At 42.0% G+C, this 21,335-nt stretch overlaps 1 protein-coding gene across 1 annotated transcript; it reads left to right on the top strand.

Annotated features, from left to right (window-relative positions):
• Nucleotides 1-4,237: 4,237 nt before the first annotated feature.
• Nucleotides 4,238-21,026, top strand: LOC134078121 (protocadherin 18-like). Its single transcript, XM_062533804.1, has 9 exons — nt 4,238-4,426; nt 16,940-17,050; nt 17,594-17,776; nt 17,886-17,980; nt 18,209-18,376; nt 18,878-19,066; nt 19,547-19,621; nt 19,964-20,000; nt 20,211-21,026. The coding sequence occupies exons 1-9, from the start codon at nt 4,238-4,240 to the stop codon at nt 20,322-20,324; spliced, it is 1,161 nt and encodes a 386-aa protein (XP_062389788.1). The 3' UTR covers nt 20,325-21,026.
• Nucleotides 21,027-21,335: the final 309 nt, after the last annotated feature.

Raw genomic sequence — 21,335 nt, 5'->3', positions numbered from 1 at the left:
TATCACCTTTTTTCGTTCACAGGTAAGATTCCAGTCTGATGGCCCAGTGCCACAGGTGGTAACTGAAGGTGACAAGTTCTCCATAGACGCCAATGGTGTGCTGTCTACTAAGGTCAAGCTAGACTATGAGACCAAAGTGAACTATACTGTCCGTCTGTCTCTGTCCGATGGCACTGACCATGATGAGGCGGTGGTGGAGGTCGAGGTACAGGACGTCAACGACAACAGCCCCGTGTTTGCGACCAGTTCAATCACCCTAGATGTTAACGAGGACGCTGAGGTAGGGAAGAACATCACCACGGTGACGGCCTCAGATGCTGATGCGGGGTACAATGGCGAGGTTCGCTATATCTTGCAAGGCGGCGCGGGGAGGTTCAGCATGAATGGCGAATCAGGCGTCATCTCTCTTGCCGAGCACCTCGATAGGGAGCAGCAGGACGAGTTCCGCCTCGAGGTCGTCGCCGTAGACCAGGGTCGGCCGTCTCGCTCGGCAACCGCCACCGTGGTCATCCAGGTGCTGGACGTCAATGACAACGAGCCGGTCTTCACCTCGGCGCAGTACTACCTCACGGCCTCGGAGCTGGACGAGCCTGGCACCCTGCTGGGCACCCTGACCGCGACGGACAAGGACATGGGCACGAACGCCGAGTTCACATACAGCATCGCCAAGCTGGAGCCGTCATCAGAATCCCCTCCATTCACACTGGACCCCGTCACTGGAGCGCTGGCGTTGGCCCGGAAACTGGACTACGGTGACGGCACGCGCTACATCCTCACGGTGGAGGCGACAGACAAGGGTACCCCGGCCCTGACGGGGAACGCCACGGTGACGGTGCAGGTGGAGGACGTGAACAACAGTCCGCCGGAGTTTAGCCGGGAGCGCTACGACGTGGCCGTGCCTGAAAACCTGGCTGGAGGAGCCGTCCTGGTGTCACTGGAGGTCACAGACAAGGATAAGGTGAGGAGAGGTTGGGAGGAGGGAAAGAGAGAAAGAGAAAGAAAGAGAGAGACAGGACCAAAAGATGTTTGGGATTTACACCAAGAACGACAACGATAACTATAACCATAACGATAAAAGCGTTGACCAACATTGAAAATGTCTCTCCTCGTGTTAATGAATGTGATGGCTAAAATGTGATGGGTTCCGATTGGCTGTTAGCTTTTTGTCGTTTTCAAAATCATTCTGAAAGCGTTCCCCGGTTTCGATCTTTATGTCGTTATCGTTATAATTTATGTGTGAACGTCAGTATTGATGTTAACGACAGCAATATTTGTTTATAGTTATCGTTGTTGTTGTGAATGACCCTTTAGATTATAGGCTTGATGGGGTGACAAAGGACTCAAAATTGGAGATAGATTTCAAAAAGTTTGAATGAAACATAATTACAATTATCTATGTGTGTGTGTGTGTGTGTGTGTGTCTGTGTGTGTGTGTGTGTGTGTGTGTGTGTGTGTGTGTGCGTGTGTTTCTACAGGGTGGCTTCTCTAATGGATATTTTGTCATGACCAGCGATATCTTCAGCATCAACAAAATGGGCGCCATTTCCCTTAACAGTGATGCCACTCTGGACAGAGAGAAGCAGGACAGCTACATTCTACGGGTACGATACCTTCATTAGATTCAATATTCATAATATGAATAATATTTAATTAGAATATTTCTTAATCATTTAGGATAAGAGATGTTCCAGATGACCCATAATCTGGGTGTGTCAACTGAGTGGATAGAATTTGAACTGAATTGAATTGAATTGAATTGAATTGAATTGAACTAAATTTAGTCAATCTTAACACAACCTACTGTACATCCAGGTCACGGCAGTGGATCAGCCAGTGGACGGCCTGAACGCGTCGACCCAGGTGAACATCACCGTCACGGACATCAACGACAACAACCCCGCGTTCCTGCCACTTCCTGTGCCCATCTCTGTTGCCGAGGGGAAGTACACAGCCGACGCCCCGGGAGACGTGTGCCGGATTCAGGCCGAGGACAAAGACGCCGGGGAGAACGGGCGCGTCAACATCTCCACGTCCTCCTACACAGACACCTTCACTTTCACTGAGGCAAGAATCCTCATGTGTGCTCTCTAGGGATTGTTAGCATGATCCTTTAAGACGCCAATATATGAAGATAAGAGTATAGCCTAGAGCAGGGTTTCCCAACCTTTTCTCCTTGAAGGCCTTTTTTCCACATGCCTGTGTCTAAGATAAGCCAGGGCCCCCTACCAAAACTCTTACCCGCATACACACACAATACATTGTTTTATTCAATAATCTGGGTTTGGGGATGAATTACCAATGCCTAGCCTAGCCCGACCTGAAGATTGCTCACGCAAGTTCAGAGGTCAGAGGTAGTAAATAGCTACATACATTTAAATGTGGATTAAAAATATATTTTAATTTGGATTTTACAGTTTTGATTATCCAACTGGGTTTGTTATTGGGATTTTATAGATTTACTGTAATGTGCACATATATAACAACCTCAGCCCAGGCAACATGGTGCGGAGTGGACCCCCTGCAATCTTTTTATTATTACCCAACTAAAGATAAGAGTAGCCTAGAGTAGACAAAGGAGAGGAGAACGATGTGGGGAAAAAAGGAACAGGTGAACCAGGCGTTCTCATGTAGAACGGTATAGCCTGAAAACCAAAGGGGAACCTTCATCGAGAAGACCAGGCAGGCAGACAAATGAGAGAGTGTAAGGTTAGTTTACAAGGATCAATAGAACAAGTATGGAGAACAAGTATGGCTTTTAAAGCGTTAAAAAAGCTTTAATTCATAGGCTTAATCATAACTGATCATTACAAAATTTTAATGATCTGTTATGATTAAGCCTATGAATTAAAGCTTTTTCTTACTTTTTTGGAAGAGTGCAGTGGTTAATTCATCTAGTATCAGTTTACAAGGATCTTTGGACAAATGCTACTTCTCCATCCCCATGTTCAGAACGAAAGGAAAATATGATATAAGCCTGAATGAGAATATAGTTCCAAGAATGTAAATGCTTAGCTCGCTGTCTCATTTTACGTTGGTGTTTATGTTGTAACTCTCCCTCTCTCCCACCTCTCTCTCTTCAGGACGGGACTCTGGTGGCTCGGGCTGATCTGGACAGAGAGACGAAGGACTCCTATGACCTGGTCATCATCGCCACTGACAACGGCAAACCCCAGAGACAGGTAGGGGACTGGCATTCAATGAGAATGGTACACTGAGAGGTATTTCCAAAACTGTGTGTGTGCGTGTGTGTGTGTGTGTGTGTGTGTGTGTGTGCGCGCTCGTGTTTGTAAATTCTATGGCAGGAAAAATTCAGATTCAGGTGCAAAGAGATGTATTTGTTCCAAGGGACCTATTTTGCTCTTGTTGACCGATTGACTTCCAAACTCTCGCAGACCATCACCAACATCAGAGTCTCAGTCACCGATGTGAACGACAACGCCCCGGTGTTCAGCATGGGCACATACAGTAAAAGTATCCTGTCCAGGGACAGCAAAGTGGGAGAGCTGGTGCTGACTGTGGCAGCAACAGATACGGATGCTGGCAACAACTCTGTCATCACATACAGGTGACCTGCTGTTATTCGTCATCTTGTGAACACCAGGTGTGGGACTGATGCTTGACAGTGATGTCACCATGTGCGGTTTCAGGCATACTGTATCACAAATTGTTTATTTGGAGTTTCTTGGATGAAAAATGCACAATACAATGATTGAAGACTACAATACAAGTTGAAAAGAAAAAATCTGATGTAGAAATCAAAATGACAAAATGACATTGTTACTATAACACCTACCTCAAACAGTGAGCATAAAGTGATTTGTACTGTATGTATCCAGACGTAACCTGAGGTGTATATTTCATGTCTATTTTCATCCAGTTTTGCGTCTGGTGCCTCGGAATACCTGAGCCTCAATAGTGAAACTGGTGACGTCACGTTGACCTCTGACCTCTCTAATGTAACAAAAGACACACTGCTGAACCTCACAGCCAAAGCTGAGGACCATGGGACTACCCCGCTCTCTTCTACAGGTAATACTTCACCAATACGGCATACTCACCTGCGCACACAGCAACATTATTATTGATGTATTTTGTGTGTTCTGCTTGTGCCCCCTCAGCCATCGTCCTCATCTACATCCGGACTGTGAGCCTGGAGGAGGGCCTGGTCTTTGCGAGCCCCACCTACAACTTCAGCGTTGCGGAGAACAAACCCAAAGGCAGTGAAGTGGGCCTCGTCATGGCCTCGTCCGGAAGCTCGCTCATCGACGTCAGCTACAATCTGAAGACACACACGGACCTGTTCTCCGTGGACACCTCCGGTTCCGTTCGTACTCTGGTGGAACTAGACAAGGAGGAAAAGGAGTTCTATGCCATCTCTGTGGAGGCCACTGACACCAGGGTTCCCCCTAACACCGCCCTGACTGTGGTAAGTCAAATTTAAAATAATGTAATATATTTAGAATTAAATTTGAATGAATCACTAACTACCACCATTATTACTTCTGATAATAATAACAACTCTGCTATGCCGTGCCCAACAGTACCCCTTCGTTTTTCTAAAATCACTGGAACCTACAGCCTCTTGGGACTTATTGCTTGAATGATAATAACGACAAGAAATAAAAATATATTGTTATCATAAATACTATTTTAAATTAACAGCAGGGCAGATACCCAATACATCATATTTTTTTTTCTGTAAAGTGTGTAATTGCTGTGAAAGATGATATGTATCCTATCCTATTCTATTATATCCTATCCTATCCTATTCTAACTAAGGCAGGAAGAGGATGGGTAACAGTAACATTGTTGCTGACTTTTTTAAAAAACAAATTACATTCTTTAAAGGTGCTCAGCCTGGTGTAACCCGTTTCTAGGTAATTATGCTAAGCTAGGCTAATAGTTTTAGACTGTGTTATTGCTCGCACAGAGAAGAAAAGGCTATGTATCATCTTATCCAACTTCAGTAGATAAATAAGATAATTGGCCGAATAGTTGGAGTGCACCTTTAATATAATCTCCTCTGCCCTGATAAGAGTATCCTCTCATGTAAAGTTTATACGTCCTCCCTCGCTCCTCGGGCCTCGATCCTCACTGATCTACATAAAGAATGATGGGGCGGCAACAACGATAGTCTATCCCTTGTGTTGTTGCCTGGAGTTGAAAGGATGACCTGTACGATAAGCACTCAGCTGGCTGCACATACACCTGGCCACCACAATCGAATCTTATAGCTGAACTATAATACCAGGCACCTACTGTCAGGTTAGGTTACGCGCCGACCTCTGTGATGTCAATGACCTAAGACTTCTATGTATACAGATAAACCCCGGACTGTCTAGAGGAAGGTGCTCAAGTCTTCCAGGAGAATAACCAGGCGTTTTAGTACATAAGAAGGCAGGGGAACATCAAGGCCCTGACAGTTAACTCACGCGTAAAACATTCGGTCTCAGTAAACAGCTGAAACTCAGGTCATTTATAAGAGGGGCTTAGTTTCAAGGCTTAAACTAAGACTCAGAAAGAATAGAAAAGAATCACAGAAGAGAGACGTTATCTTTACCATCCTGTTTGGGAAGTGGTAGCCTCTTCCCAAAACGGAATACAAGCTGAAAGAATCGGACGTTGGATTAAAATAGTTTTATAATTCAGCATTTTTAAATACAGCAAAAATGCGGCACAATACAGCTTGTTGGTTACAATATGTAGGAAAAAGATAATTCCATTTTGTGGTGAGAAGGAAAAACAAAAGAAATTAATCCAATAGACGTAGTAATTCCATTTTGTGTTGAAAAAGGAAAAACGAAAGAAATTAATCCAATCGTGTCGAAAAAAGCAAAGAGACAAAATGAATTCTCGTTCCGTGATCTCCCTTGTCCGGGTGTAAGGCCACGAGCAGCAGGTGGATGATGCGGAGTTCCGATGTTCACTGGAGCACTAAGTCCCGCATACTTGGTTTCGCGACGACGTACGGAGTTCACATAATAACTATCAGGAGCTACAGAGTAACACAACACGTAAGACGAGGAAAGAAGAAGAAGCAGCCCCGGACTTTGGTTGACCTGCTACTTTATAGTCCTGATTTTTCCGTGACCCCATGGTCCTCCCCTACACATTCCTGGGGCGGTGCCCTGTTCACAGAACTTGATGGAGACTAAACTTACTTCAGAACATTCTAGACAGTCAATGGCACACATCTCCGGGTTACAAAGCGGAGTTTTACATACAGTGTTGACGAGAACATTCTAATTGAGACAAAGATGCGTTCAATATCGGCATTTACAGATTTTAACACACAAACAGTTTACATTTGATAACAGCCATTACACATTAAGATGTAGCATGCATATTACATTCTATTGAGAGTACTTGGTTACATTCAACAGTGTATAGCCTACTTAAACATGTTGGTTGGTTACGTTCAAACATCGTAGGCTACACATGTTCATACGGAGTATGTTTGTTACATTCAGAATTATAAGTATTTCATTGCATTTGGTTACATTGTCGTGGTTTATGTAATCGGGTAAGAAAAGGCATGTCTTTATTGAAGGCACGTAAGTCGTTTAATAGTATTTTCATACATTTTTATTTTCACACATTATTCCCCAAAACCCCATATCTAACGTAACACTTCTTGTATGTTGTATTGGCACTTTCATAGCATAACATTTTGTTCAGTCATTCTGTCGTTTATTGGATAAGAATTTTATAGCGTCATTCTTTCAGTCTTCACAACTTTCAGTCTCACACGTTCCTCATCACCAAGCATTCATTTCAGTCTTTCGGAGCTATTTGTTCAAGTAGGCCTAATCACACACATTCTTCAACAGTTACGCACATTCCTTCTCTTACATTCAAACTGGCGCACTTGATTCAATAGTGGTTAGCGGGACAACAGTGTACTATACGGTTTCTGTTACGTTACTTTCTTAATCTACTTAAGCATAGTTTTCAAGGCAGGTGTCTCTCCTTGAGAGGACATCTCACATCTGGCTGATTTGCGCTGACGCAAAAGCAGCGAAGTGGGCGCGAATTCACGCATGCGTTCGGTGCTCCATGGGTGGGGCCTAGGAGACACGACACCCCCTACTTGGAGCAAAGGGCGCACAGGGGATTCGAGTCAAAATGTATTGCAAAGAAGCCGAAAGGGCTCAAGTTTGAAAATCATAAAAACACATCAAAACGACATGGGTCACTGGGTAACTGTAAGCTAAATAATTGAGATCTGTCGATATGGGGACAGAGTCCACAAGCATTTAACCAAACGTGTTTATCAAATCAAACATATTATCAGGATTCACTCTAAAGCCATGGGATCCGAGGGTTGTGTAGTAGTCCCTTGCCCACCACTCAAGCCTAGCGGAGAGATATGTTCCACACGAAAGGGTGTAAGTTTAGCCTGGAGCAAAATTAACAATACTACCGTCTTTCGGTCACCTCTCGCGTCGCCGCACTCGAGCTTGGGGCCAAGGTGAGCTTCAACAGAACCCAATCCGATATGGCTTGATATTCCGTGATTTGTTGAGGTGGAGCTTGAGCCACATTTGAGGCTGTTCTCTTCCATTCGGTTTGGACTACATTAAGAAATAAACAAAGATTTACCCAGCGCCCCATTGCCATACATGTGAGGCTTTTACAAAGATTCGTGTGATGCTTGAATATGCGGAGTGATCACACGACTATGTGCAGGATGCTATTAAGACTCTATAGGTTAACATGTTGGTGGATGCAGAAAAGGGAATGATTCAAATCCTCCCGCGCAACATTCAAACTTCCTCCTTCGCTCTGCGTGTATCACAGAATACATGCAACATTACATGTATAGGGAGGAATAACATGCAGGGCCATAAACAAGTCAATTTCCTAATAGGCCATCAGAAAAGATGAAGCTACATATCAGGAATGTTAAGATCACACAATATTAGTCCAACAAAGTTAGTCGAGGGTAGCCCATTCAGTCAGATGGAAAACGAACTTATTGTTATATATCAGTCTTCACAAAGACACAACATAAGTAGTAGAGGAAATATTTCGTTGTATTTAAAGTTAGCATATAGTCCATCAAGAAATGACCATGCAAAATCAGTAGCATAAATGATCCTACGATATGTGTGGACTGGCACGGCAACATAGCACAAGGTATAATCAATGGTTAGTTTTCGCAATGACATGCGGATTAAGATCATAAGTGGCAAATTGTTAAAACCATGCATACTAAATGGGAAGTTATCATATTTGTCAATAGCTCTATACTCACGGAATAAGCAGAAGTTGGAAAAGGCCTATGCCTCCGGAGATAAGAGTTCGTCCGAAAAGTAAAGTCCAAGCGCAACATGGGCAGAGACCCAAAGCTTTTACGCACAGGGTCGTTCTACGTTGCGGCAAATAATATCACAAAAAATGTCGACAACATAACTTTAACATGGTTAGAACTATCTTGACAATGACTGGTTCCCTATTGGACAAAAGGTTTTGAATACATCTTTCTTTATCATTTAACACTGGGGACATTGTCATTATTCAACTGTCCAAAAATTCAGAGATTTTATATATTCTGGCCTACCACATCTATAAGGCCTTCAATAACGTTGAGAAAGTTAAATACTGTGGCACAATATTTACCTTAACTAAGTATAATGAACAAAAACTTACGTATAGACCCAATTACGGAACTGCTTGCCCATAGAAGTGAGTCCTCACTGTTGCTAAACACTTCGTAAGCTTTCAGGACTATAATAAGAGATGGTTGAGAGAGATGCTTTGTCATGAAAGGTCTAAAGACATCTAACTGTCTTACTTCGTACCTACATCGTACCTACATGGGAGGCTCCTCCCCTACCAGTTCTACTTACCCACTCTGCGTCGGGGTCATCTGCAGGACCATCATGTCTGTTTGCGTTCACTTCTACATAATGTCTAAGTTTACTGGGTTTAAAAATATCCAAGATAAAACGTAAAATACAAATTCCCCTAAATAGGACATTCCCTAAATGCGTCTAGGAATGGACTGATTGATTTTGGTTAGCATCTGCATGCATCCTAACACCCCTCTAACAATAAGCCATTAACGTTATCTCCCACTGGGAAACATCCAGCTGTGTGGGTGTCTTCACACTATCCCGTATTGAGAACTTTGCAATGGAAATATATGTTGTCTCTCGTAGAAAGCACTTTAACATTATTACTACAGCTGAAATCCAAATAAACCTATTAGACTATTCCTATTTCTGTCACCGAAAATGCATCCACAAGTTTGAGGTATCCAAGATGATTCTGTACGGAGTAACTTACTTACTTACTTTCTGAGAGCCTCGCGCATTGAAAATCCAGAAAACCAATTTCACTTCTTCCAGCGCACAATGCATAACTGCTTTCCCTCTTCACACTGCGGTGTGGTAACTTAGACAAAACCTGTAAATTCAACTACATCCATATGACTTTTGTAACGTTAACAACTATTAAGGAAAACCCGAGCAACACACAAACAGTGTCCAATTAAGAAACAATCAGTAAGTTTATCATAACGTTCACAAAACCAAAACAACAAGTGTTCAAGACGCGTGTGCATCTGTTTCTGAACGCGCACGTAAAAACTGAGAAAGTCTGTAAGTTAAACCAATGATATCATAGTCCATTTCTGCCACACTGTCCGCTATACCGAGTCATGTCACGGGATTCTTACAGAATCAGGAATCTCACAAAAAGTTGTTTCTTAATCAGACGCTGTAGCTCAAATCTTCAATAAATTGCTTATTTGGACACATACAACTGTTTTCTTGACAACGTCACTATAATTATCCTATTATTGTCTACTTTACCCGCAATAGATAACATGACAACTTGCGGGCGCGCCTTTAGGTGCGTACAGAAATCTCTCAATGCAATACCATTCAGCGCGAACCAATTCCAGAAGGGACGGGGTTATCGGGACTTTCAAGAAAAAATGGCATATAGGCTATGGGCAGAAAAACATGACAACAGTCTCCATCTCACATTGAACTGTAACAACATTAGTATTATCAATAACTAAAGAGGCTCATCTTGCTCATTAATATCATAACAGCACGATGCCCTAACCTTACCGGACTTCTCACGTAACTTGTTCTTCATCGAAAGTTATATGCATGATATTACCGAGTGATATGGAACTATTAAAACCTATAGTAGGCCTACATGTCAAAGTTTGCATTAGTCTAGCCCAGTGCTCTTTGAATTGTATCAAATCGCATAAAATGATAGTCTCAACAGGACGGTTCACGGAAGACTATCAGCAGGGCCTATTCCAACTCCGACATTGTACAATTTCGTTTTTACCTTGCCCAAAAGTTTCCACTGAACCATTTAACGTCACTTATTTCTACAATACGGGTAATAGTATGAAACTTGAAAAGGACATTCTACAAGTCCTTGGTCTACTGACTGAGAACCATTATCCGATCAGATCCCCACAACTCCACAGAGTTGGTTTCCGTCACGCATCACTGCTTCCAAGGCTCCTCTACCCAAGCCTCTAGAGGGCTGCCGAGATGGTTGTAAAGTAACTCCAATATGCATCGCTGACGTTTTTACCAATAATGGTTATTCAGAGGATAACTACCCAACTAAATCACTATAAGTCCGAAATGATTTGTAAAGCAATGTTACAATATCCAATACATGCAATCTAACTAGTTTAACAACAATGTTTGAAATGGCCAACGCTCCTCTGAGATTATAGGTGTTGACTGAAGCAACCTACTAACGAGGACCCTGCGCAAGATTCACTACGGACCCGATGAAAATAGACTTGAGAAGTAAAGCCCCAAATATCTAAACAGTTACCATGCACATTTGCAACCTCCAATTAACTTTGTACGTTGTTACAACACATATGCCTACTCGACGATGAACTTCTATCTACAAACTCCAAAAAGCCTATGTTAGGGAAACCATCTAATGAGAACGAGGTGTGATATCCTACTGCGCACTTAACAGCACAATTAGTTGATCTTTTTACTTGATAAGGAATTCAAATTCAGCCTTTTGAGAAGATCAGCTACTGGACTTTGGGGGATTCATTCGAACTCTACCTCACAAAACTCATGTGATTGTAAACGTCTGGAAATCACTATCAGGATCGTCGGTTCCCTCAAGGAAAAACACTCAGACATGTATCAAAGGACAAGTCCTTGTGGTGAAGGCTAAAGACTTCCAAAATGTAATATTTACCCAAGTAACAACGGTGAATCTGGCTAAAGCATCGTCCTCTGCCCGAAACAGAACTTAACCTACAGAAAATATCTTTCCCAGAGATAGCCGAACTGTCAGGAAAATGTTGGGAAATTCCACTACACACAGATGTTGGGAAATTCCAAAACGTTGGAAACTCCAAAAATGTTGGAAAGTCCGCTACCCCCAACAAGGGTCATAAATCCGACTCTGTCCTGATGAGACAGGCGACAAAAAACAGAACACCTTAGGATCGTGAGTTCGAGAAGCTTCCCATGTCAGTTCACAATTAATGGCCTTTTTGGTTGCACCTGGCACATCGTCGGAATGTCAAACTCCCAAGAAGTGGCGCCGTTCCCTAAAACAGTGGTCCAAGTAGGCTACTCACAAACTCCGAATACAATTTTCAGACTATGGTTATGTTGGACAAAATCACGATTAGTAAAAAGAATACACAACATCAACGCATCTTCCCGCACCTTTGCTTCATAGCACAACATATAGTCATGGGCTGATGTGAAACATGTCGAATATAAAGATTACCATTCTATGTAAACTAATAGGCCTATTCTAAAGATTTGTCTCGAAGACTGTCTAGAGCGGAACCCCTGCGCCCACTAATGAGCAGTGGGTACGGTTCGCAAACATCTCCTTATCCACTCCAAACTCCAATAAACGTTGTCCTTTCCACATAAGAATCATTTTAATCCCTTTTCGAACTGCTGTTTGCTTAATGTCCAAAAAAATTAAAAACTAAAGCCCGATAATCCGGCAAACATCATCTAGTAGGCCTATGTCTAGTGGCAACTGTACGTAACTATCAATTTATCCATTCTGCAAACTACATGAATGAAATCAAAGACGCATCTTGGTGGATTAGTTGCAAACGAAACAATTAGGCTACATTTGATTCGTACTTTCAATAGTTTACGTATAGGCTACGTAACCGAAGCCCTTTTCTCCCTTCACTGACCATAGTATTACATTGAAACTATGCGCAGGCTATTCACTTAAGACGTGGCACTTACACTTTCCTCTGGTTTGATTAACAGTCGTCTCTCTCCGTCTATGCGACGCACGAGGTTCAAAACATAGTCTTTTTTATTTTTGTTTTGTTTTCAAAAGTATTTTACTCGCTATGTTGAACTGTCTCTCATCGTCCTTGCTTCTTCAGCTTGTGTCACAGACGGGTGTGACTGATTGTAATCTCCAAGAGTCTATCCACTTTGCATGATAGCTGCGGCCGTGTCCTACGTCCTGTTAAGTAGCCAGAGTCACAATACTACATTTCTAATATTTTTTAGAACAAATGGGAGGATATGTAAACGAGGTTGTTTATCGCATAAGGCAACACCGAAGTACTATGGACAACTTTTCATCCCGATCACTATATGGCAAATCAAATACTGCATCTTCACGCAGCCATGGATTCCCAAACCTACAGAGTGGGCTATCCCTCTGCAGGAACTGTTACAAGTTACGTATTGAAACACGACGGAGTCAGGATAATGTAGATTATCTATAAACCATTCAAAATCATACTATATCCAATTAGGCTACGAAACCAACACTAAAGCACTTTCACCTATTGCGCGCACGTTCTTTTATCATCACTTTTTTATGTCTCATTCTGTTGGAGTACAGATTCGCTACCTGAGCTGGTAAACGGATGTAGGGAATGCAGAAATGCCATTAACCCTTCTACGCGTTGGTAAACCACTGAAATGTGTTTTAGAAACTTTAGTTCAAGGTACGAAAACTCTTTATTGTTGTATTAAGGACGTAACTGTGCGAAGGCAGTAATTTAAGTTATTTTGCTTAACTTAGTAACGACGATAACACATTATAGCAGCGAAACAACATGGGTCCTGGCCAGACACCCACGAAGCGTCACCACCACAATGCATAACCGAAGCACAAAAGTTGTATGTAACTTTACAAGTTATTAATCACTTTTTATCCACTTATTTATCCTATTGCTTTACTATTGCTCGCAACTAAGAACTCTTCAACTATACTTTACGCACAGCTCTCCGACTATAAACTCGCCGACAAAACACGAAGTGGCGGGGATGTGGGTATAGATCTTCTCCAAAAACTTAAGATATTTGTTTAGATATCTATTTTAAGTTTCATGTACCACTTGTCTAGGGTAACCCGTCCTCTGACGCTTTTATGGCCTTCTGCCCTATCACCACACGCAACAAGTGCAGCCTCTTATCTGATCCACGCAACCAGTGCAGCTTCTTTCTGACGCTACACCTGCTACTCTCCCAGTATGCCGGCTTACTGGGACCCGCTCCAACAGCGGACTCGGCACACGAACTTTCTGTAGTGTTTGTCGAGGAATAACAACGCCCGTGGGGAAGAGGACTATTCTGTTTCTCACAGCATGCACAAACTAGGAAGACCAAAGGCGTCTCCAATGCAATTATTAGCATGAGTCTTAGAAAAAATCGCTTCTACTCAATCCCCTAATAATGCTCCATACTAGTCCGTTTACATCCCACTTCTGACACCATGTGTTGTTGCCTGGAGTTGAAAGGATGACCTGTACGATAAGCACTCAGCTGGCTGCACATACACCTGGCCACCACAATCGAATCTTATAGCTGAACTATAATACCAGGCACCTACTGTCAGGTTAGGTTACGCGCCGACCTCTGTGATGTCAATGACCTAAGACTTCTATGTATACAGATAAACCCCGGACTGTCTAGAGGAAGGTGCTCAAGTCTTCCAGGAGAATAACCAGGCGTTTTAGTACATAAGAAGGCAGGGGAACATCAAGGCCCTGACAGTTAACTCACGCGTAAAACATTCGGTCTCAGTAAACAGCTGAAACTCAGGTCATTTATAAGAGGGGCTTAGTTTCAAGGCTTAAACTAAGACTCAGAAAGAATAGAAAAGAATCACAGAAGAGAGACGTTATCTTTACCATCCTGTTTGGGAAGTGGTAGCCTCTTCCCAAAACGGAATACAAGCTGAAAGAATCGGACGTTGGATTAAAATAGTTTTATAATTCAGCATTTTTAAATACAGCAAAAATGCGGCACAATACAGCTTGTTGGTTACAATATGTAGGAAAAAGATAATTCCATTTTGTGGTGAGAAGGAAAAACAAAAGAAATTAATCCAATAGACGTAGTAATTCCATTTTGTGTTGAAAAAGGAAAAACGAAAGAAATTAATCCAATCGTGTCGAAAAAAGCAAAGAGACAAAATGAATTCTCGTTCCGTGATCTCCCTTGTCCGGGTGTAAGGCCACGAGCAGCAGGTGGATGATGCGGAGTTCCGATGTTCACTGGAGCACTAAGTCCCGCATACTTGGTTTCGCGACGACGTACGGAGTTCACATAATAACTATCAGGAGCTACAGAGTAACACAACACGTAAGACGAGGAAAGAAGAAGAAGCAGCCCCGGACTTTGGTTGACCTGCTACTTTATAGTCCTGATTTTTCCGTGACCCCATGGTCCTCCCCTACACATTCCTGGGGCGGTGCCCTGTTCACAGAACTTGATGGAGACTAAACTTACTTCAGAACATTCTAGACAGTCAATGGCACACATCTCCGGGTTACAAAGCGGAGTTTTACATACAGTGTTGACGAGAACATTCTAATTGAGACAAAGATGCGTTCAATATCGGCATTTACAGATTTTAACACACAAACAGTTTACATTTGATAACAGCCATTACACATTAAGATGTAGCATGCATATTACATTCTATTGAGAGTACTTGGTTACATTCAACAGTGTATAGCCTACTTAAACATGTTGGTTGGTTACGTTCAAACATCGTAGGCTACACATGTTCATACGGAGTATGTTTGTTACATTCAGAATTATAAGTATTTCATTGCATTTGGTTACATTGTCGTGGTTTATGTAATCGGGTAAGAAAAGGCATGTCTTTATTGAAGGCACGTAAGTCGTTTAATAGTATTTTCATACATTTTTATTTTCACACATTATTCCCCAAAACCCCATATCTAACGTAACACTTCTTGTATGTTGTATTGGCACTTTCATAGCATAACATTTTGTTCAGTCATTCTGTCGTTTATTGGATAAGAATTTTATAGCGTCATTCTTTCAGTCTTCACAACTTTCAGTCTCACACGTTCCTCATCACCAAGCATTCATTTCAGTCTTTCGGAGCTATTTGTTCAAGTAGGCCTAATCACACACATTCTTCAACAGTTACGCACATTCCTTCTCTTACATTCAAACTGGCGCACTTGATTCAATAGTGGTTAGCGGGACAACAGTGTACTATACGGTTTCTGTTACGTTACTTTCTTAATCTACTTAAGCATAGTTTTCAAGGCAGGTGTCTCTCCTTGAGAGGACATCTCACATCTGGCTGATTTGCGCTGACGCAAAAGCAGCGAAGTGGGCGCGAATTCACGCATGCGTTCGGTGCTCCATGGGTGGGGCCTAGGAGACACGACACCCTTCGTCTATCTTTCTTTATGTAGATCAGTGAGGATCGAGGCCCGAGGAGAGAGGGAGGACGTATAAACTTTACATGAGAGGCACCCTATGAGTGTACCCCTGCACCCTGTATGGTTTGTAGAACTACTTCAAGTCATTTCTCAACTTGACAAACTGCCATCACTAGTTCTATGGATGGTTACTATGGCCAGTCGTTAGTTCCATCTTCCTTGTTGTGAAGTGGGCATATCCCAGGATTCTGTTGAATCTTAAGCTTTATGAAATTGCTGTTTTAGTCTACTGCCATGTTACTGAGCTAAAAGCCTAACTTTAAGAAAACCTTGCCAGGATGCCAAGTGTATAAAATAAACTATTGCCCCATTTCTAAGCTTCCACTTATTTCAAAAAGGATGGAAAAGATTGTCCTGTCATAACTTCTTCAACCTTTTAAAATCTTAAATGAAATATCGGAACCTTTTCAGTCATGTTTCAAAGCCCTTCATTGCACTGAAACAACGTTGTTAAAGGTGACAAATGATGTGTTACTCACACTAGACTCAGCTGATAATGCTATCCTGGTTTTATTGGACCTGTAGTGCTGCCTTTGATACTGGAACATAACATTCTTCTGACCTTGAACAGTGGGTTGGCATTGGAGGTACAGTACAGCCCTTCAATGGTTCAGCTCTTATCTGAAGCATAGGACATTCTCAGTATCTGTCAGCTCTCACTTCTCATCCACCGCTCCTGCCTCCTATGGGGGTCCCCCAAGGGTCCATCCTAGGACCAGTCCTCTTTTGTCTTTACATGCTCCCGCTAAGTAACATTATCTCTCCTCCACATATCCCGCTAACGGCTCAAACAAAAGGGTGACAGAGTCTTTGCGGTTGCAGCGCCATGGCTGTGTAACCAATTGCCCCTGGACTTTAAAACTGCTCCCTCCATCTTTGCTTTTAAGTCCAGGCTCAAAGTACCTGGGCCTGCCCAGCTTCCTAACACTCTGCCTGTTGCCGTCCGTACTTGCTGTCATTGTTGCTATTGATCTGTGTCTGTCTGCGGTTGTAGGTCTCATACTGTATTGGATTGTTTATTTATGTATTTATTTTTTTATTTTATTTGTTTCATTTTGTACAGCACTTTGGTCAGTGAGAGGTGTGTTTAAATGTGCTTCATACTTAAACTTACTTACTTACTTACTTACTGTCTCAGCAAATGACATTAATACATTTTCCTGTGAAGCAAAGATTGCAGGAATATCATGTCTATCACGTACTGTCTCCTCTCCTCAGGTGACGGTTCAGGTGGACGATGTGAATGAGGTGCCAGTGTTTGACCGTGACCTCTACAGCGCGGAGATCTTCAGCATTGCCCCGTTCAAGGACTCTGTCGTCAAAGTCAAGGTATGAGCCTGTGTACTGTATATGGGTTGTCTGTTTGCTTTGGGATCATAAAGTCTTTTTTTTATCTCTTCATGGATATACAGTATTGGGATCGTAATTTCTATTCATAGATGATATGTTGGGATCAAAAACATTATCTCTCTATCCAGGGATATTTTGGGATCACAATGTGTACCCCTATTTTCACATTCGCTTATCTCACATCAGCCCAACAAATACAATTGTGCTTTTTTCTGTTTGTTTGTTATTGTTCTACATTTTCAACCATCAAAATGAACAAAAGTTTCTGTTCTCGTCCAGCATATTCTTCACTATCAGTATTTTTTGTGATAAGACCTCTTTTATGGCATCTACTATTGGACTATTATTTTGTGTCTGAAATCTACCAGCCACTTTCATATTTTACGAGCATCTGGGTGGGGGCTGGTACCTGCCCTACATACCGTATACCGTATACTGTATGTCGTATGTGTTCATGACATGCCAGCTATCCACTCTTGAATCTATCTACTCAATCTTTTTTGTTTACTTTTCTCACCACAGGCCACAGACCCTGATGTGGGGGAGACACTGAGTTACTCCCTGGTGGAGCCCAGCTCCATGTTTGCTGTAGAGCCCTCTAGTGGTCAGGTGTATGTAGTGTCAGTAGCTGGTGAGAGTGGGAAGGTGAGCCTGCAGGTGAAGGTAGAAGACCAGCAGGGACTCTATGCTACAACAACAGTGGAGGTGAGTGTGTGATTTGTGTATCTCTCTCTCTCTCTCTCTCTCTCTGTGTGTGTTACTAGGATGTCTTTTTTAGGCACGGATAATTTACCTGCTAATAATATGTCCCCAGGTAACCGTAAAGGAAAGTAAAGATGACAATGTTGTGGTCATCTATCTTAACCAGCCAATCAACGTAGTGGAGGAGAAAAGATCACAGTTGGAGGAGTAAGTCACTCAGAGCATCTGTGTGTGTGTGTTTTACAATTGTAATGTTTGCGTTTTAATGGCTGTTTAATTTCACTTCAAAGAAAAAATAAAAAAGTGATTTTGCTTAGGTATACCACAGCTATTACAAACAGCTGTAGAATAGGAAATTATGTAATTATCTCTCATGTCGACTTATTTTTTCTTTCACTCCTTTCTTCTCTCACTCTCTCTGTCTCTCTCTCTCAGGTCGTTGGAGAGAGTCTTGGGCTGGACAGTGACGGTGATCAGCATCGCCAATAGCAACGGCGAGGCTACTGACCGTCGTTCACTCAGCAGTCGCGCAGTCAGGACGTATGTTGGCTTTGTTGCCATGGATGCCAGCGGTACCATCCAGTCTGCCAAGGAGGTCCAGAGGTAAGGTCCCATCCCTGTCTCTGCCCTCTTCAAACCGGTGTTTGTTCTCAGTAGAAGAACAGTTGCCCACGGGACTTTCATCTTATGATGAACACCTCTTACGCCAATAAAGGCACATATTCATACACACACACACACACACAGACACACACACACACACACACACACACACACACACACACACACACACACACACTAGTTGGACTGGTTTGGGAAGAAACAGTATTCTCAATGAATGTTCCTCAAACATGGGAATAGAGGAGTACTGATTAGAACTCCCTCCTGGTACTGTACAAAGATGTTAGACATTTGTATCAAGATTTCCCCTCTGAATTAGTGTGTACATTAGTGTGTATCCTCCTCAATGTACAGCTTTGTTTAGTCTTATTTTACAGTATTAATTATACATGTGCATGTTTCTTGTGTACTTTCTTGTACATGTGCATGTTCCTTGTGTACAGTACTATAGCCTACATTTGCATGTTTCTCTGGTTATAATAGGAAGCTTACAGATGAGAAGGAGAAGGTTCAGGCTGAGCTGGAGCAGGTGTTTGGCTCTGGGTTGGAGCACGAGGTGGAGAAGAGCACTGGGGGAGCTGAGTCAGGCTCAATGGTGGCCATCATACTCGGGGTCCTGTTGGGACTGACCATGGTGGCACTTGTAGTTGTTGTGACTGTCTCAGTGATAAAGTGAGTACAAGGCCTTTTCTCTTTCATCTTAGTGCACCAAGTGTGCTTCTCTTGGTATAGCTGAAGCTAGTCCTTTATTGCAATCCATACTAAACAAATAATTCACTTTGTTGCAATGCCATCGTTTGCACTGATTTTAAGAAGGGGGGTTTTAGGCACTCTGCTGGAGCGTTGTGCCTAACAACGCCCCTTAGCTGTTCTGAAATCAGTTATCTACTCTAACTTTGTGTAAATTGTGTTAGCGCATTGCTATAAAACGAAATGCGGTATAGTTGTATATTTGTGTTGGGTTTTACACCGGCATCGAACGCGATTCATCAGGCAATCATAATCAAGGACCGGAACCAACAGTTTTGGAATAAGCAAATACTGTAATTAACATTACATGTTGACGTTAATGTGCCAGTCTCACAGAGACTAAACACTTTAAAAGAGCTCTAAAGATTAAGTAAAAACATGTTGGTCTCTTGCCTCTTACAGATTTAAGAAAATAAAAAATGTGGAAGATACGGATAAGGAATCTTTTCAAATCAAGAGGATGTCTGAATCTTCATTGTGAGTATACAGTATTGGGAGAAGAAAAAAAAAAAACAGAATGCGCCCATGTGGATGTTGCCACAACCTTAGGGACATTGAATGACATATTTTTTGTTTAGTGATTAGTTGATTGAGTAGTATTACTAGTGTTTTGTTTTGTTTTAATCAATCTTATCAGTAGTAATATTATGAAAACATATGTATCTATCAATACATCTTCATCTATATGTCTGGACATGGATATCTCTTCAACTAACACACTATACTCAAGAATAAGGCTTCACACGTTAAGGAGAATCAATGCTGATGTCATTGCTGGCGTTATTTTGAACGTGTTGGTATTTTCTGTGTTTTGTTCAGAAGTTCAGCTGAAAATGAGCCTGCAGAAAAGAATGAGGTGAGTGGGACAGAAATATCAGAATAAAGGGGGCTCTCATTTCACTTGGATGATGCGCTCACACATTTATTTTGTGTTGCATTTGAATGCATTTCAAAACTCATTCTTCTTCCACCATCGTTCTCATTTAACCCCTCTTTCTGTCTCTCTTTCCCTCTATCGTTCTCACTCACACACATACATATTCTCTCTCTCTCTCTCTCTCTGCAGAGAACCCCACAAAGTCAGGGTAAAGCACTAAATGACAACAAAGTTGATGGAGAGGACTCAAAGGACCATGAAAATGAAGGGGAAGAGGAAGAGGAAGATAGTTCATCTCTTTAAACTCTCATTTCATATAAACAGTCTCTCTATCTCTCTCTCTCTCTCACACACACACACACGTCACACACACACATGAATTGAATTACTGCCTCCTTGTCGTCTTATCACATGAAGAAATTCCTTGTGCACTGACTGTTGACACTACAAGTTGCTGTTTATTTACATGGTATATTGGCCTGCATTTCTAGTGATTGCCTGAAAGACTGACCTCTAACATAAAACACATGCACTGCACATCTATCTGGCATTGACAGAAACATCTGTCAGTCTATCTTTTTGTGTTTTATGCGTATGTCTCCCTCACTGTTTGTCTGACTGATTCCATATTTGTTGTCATGGTACGAACCCTAGTTTGATATTGTTTGGATAAGAAATGCCAAATGTATTGTTAAACATCGTTAAAAGAAGCACACACTTTTGCCACTCCAGCCACTGTGGCCACGTCCCCCTCTCACACAGAAGAGATCTCACTAGTGCAGCATTGAAGCAGTGTACACACGGGTAGTCCAGCAGGTGCTGTTTAGAACAGTCTGATCTCAACGATATCACGCGTACTACTGTATACTACTATAATATTGTGATATTCAATATATCTGGAATATTTTCCCCTACCATCCCATTTTTAAAGCAGGCCCTCCTGCAGACTTTTAATTGTTTTTTTATTTATTTATTTTTAATTGGGAGGTTTTCTACAGAAATAACGTATTTTTGAACTATCACTGCAGTGATATTGATATTTATGCTGTTGTACAATATTTTTCCAGTTGTTTTCTGGAAACAGTCTCTAAACGTGAACAATACATGTTTTCTATTTTAATCACTCAAGGGACTATTATTTATTGTTATTAATGAACATCATACAAAGTGGACAGTTGCATGTATGTTTATTGCATTTGCAAAGAATGATAGCACCTGAATACTGAGGCACATTCAGCATGTTTCATGAAATGTAAGACATCATCTTGTCTTTAATATCACATTTTTCTTTCTTCAACATTGATGTACAGTACA

Source organism: Sardina pilchardus, chromosome 1 (genome assembly GCF_963854185.1).
Source record: "Sardina pilchardus chromosome 1, fSarPil1.1, whole genome shotgun sequence".
Classification (NCBI taxonomy): domain Eukaryota; kingdom Metazoa; phylum Chordata; class Actinopteri; order Clupeiformes; family Clupeidae; genus Sardina; species Sardina pilchardus.
The sequence above is the reverse complement of the archived record's forward strand: the minus strand, read 5'-3'. Positions and strand labels throughout refer to the sequence as shown.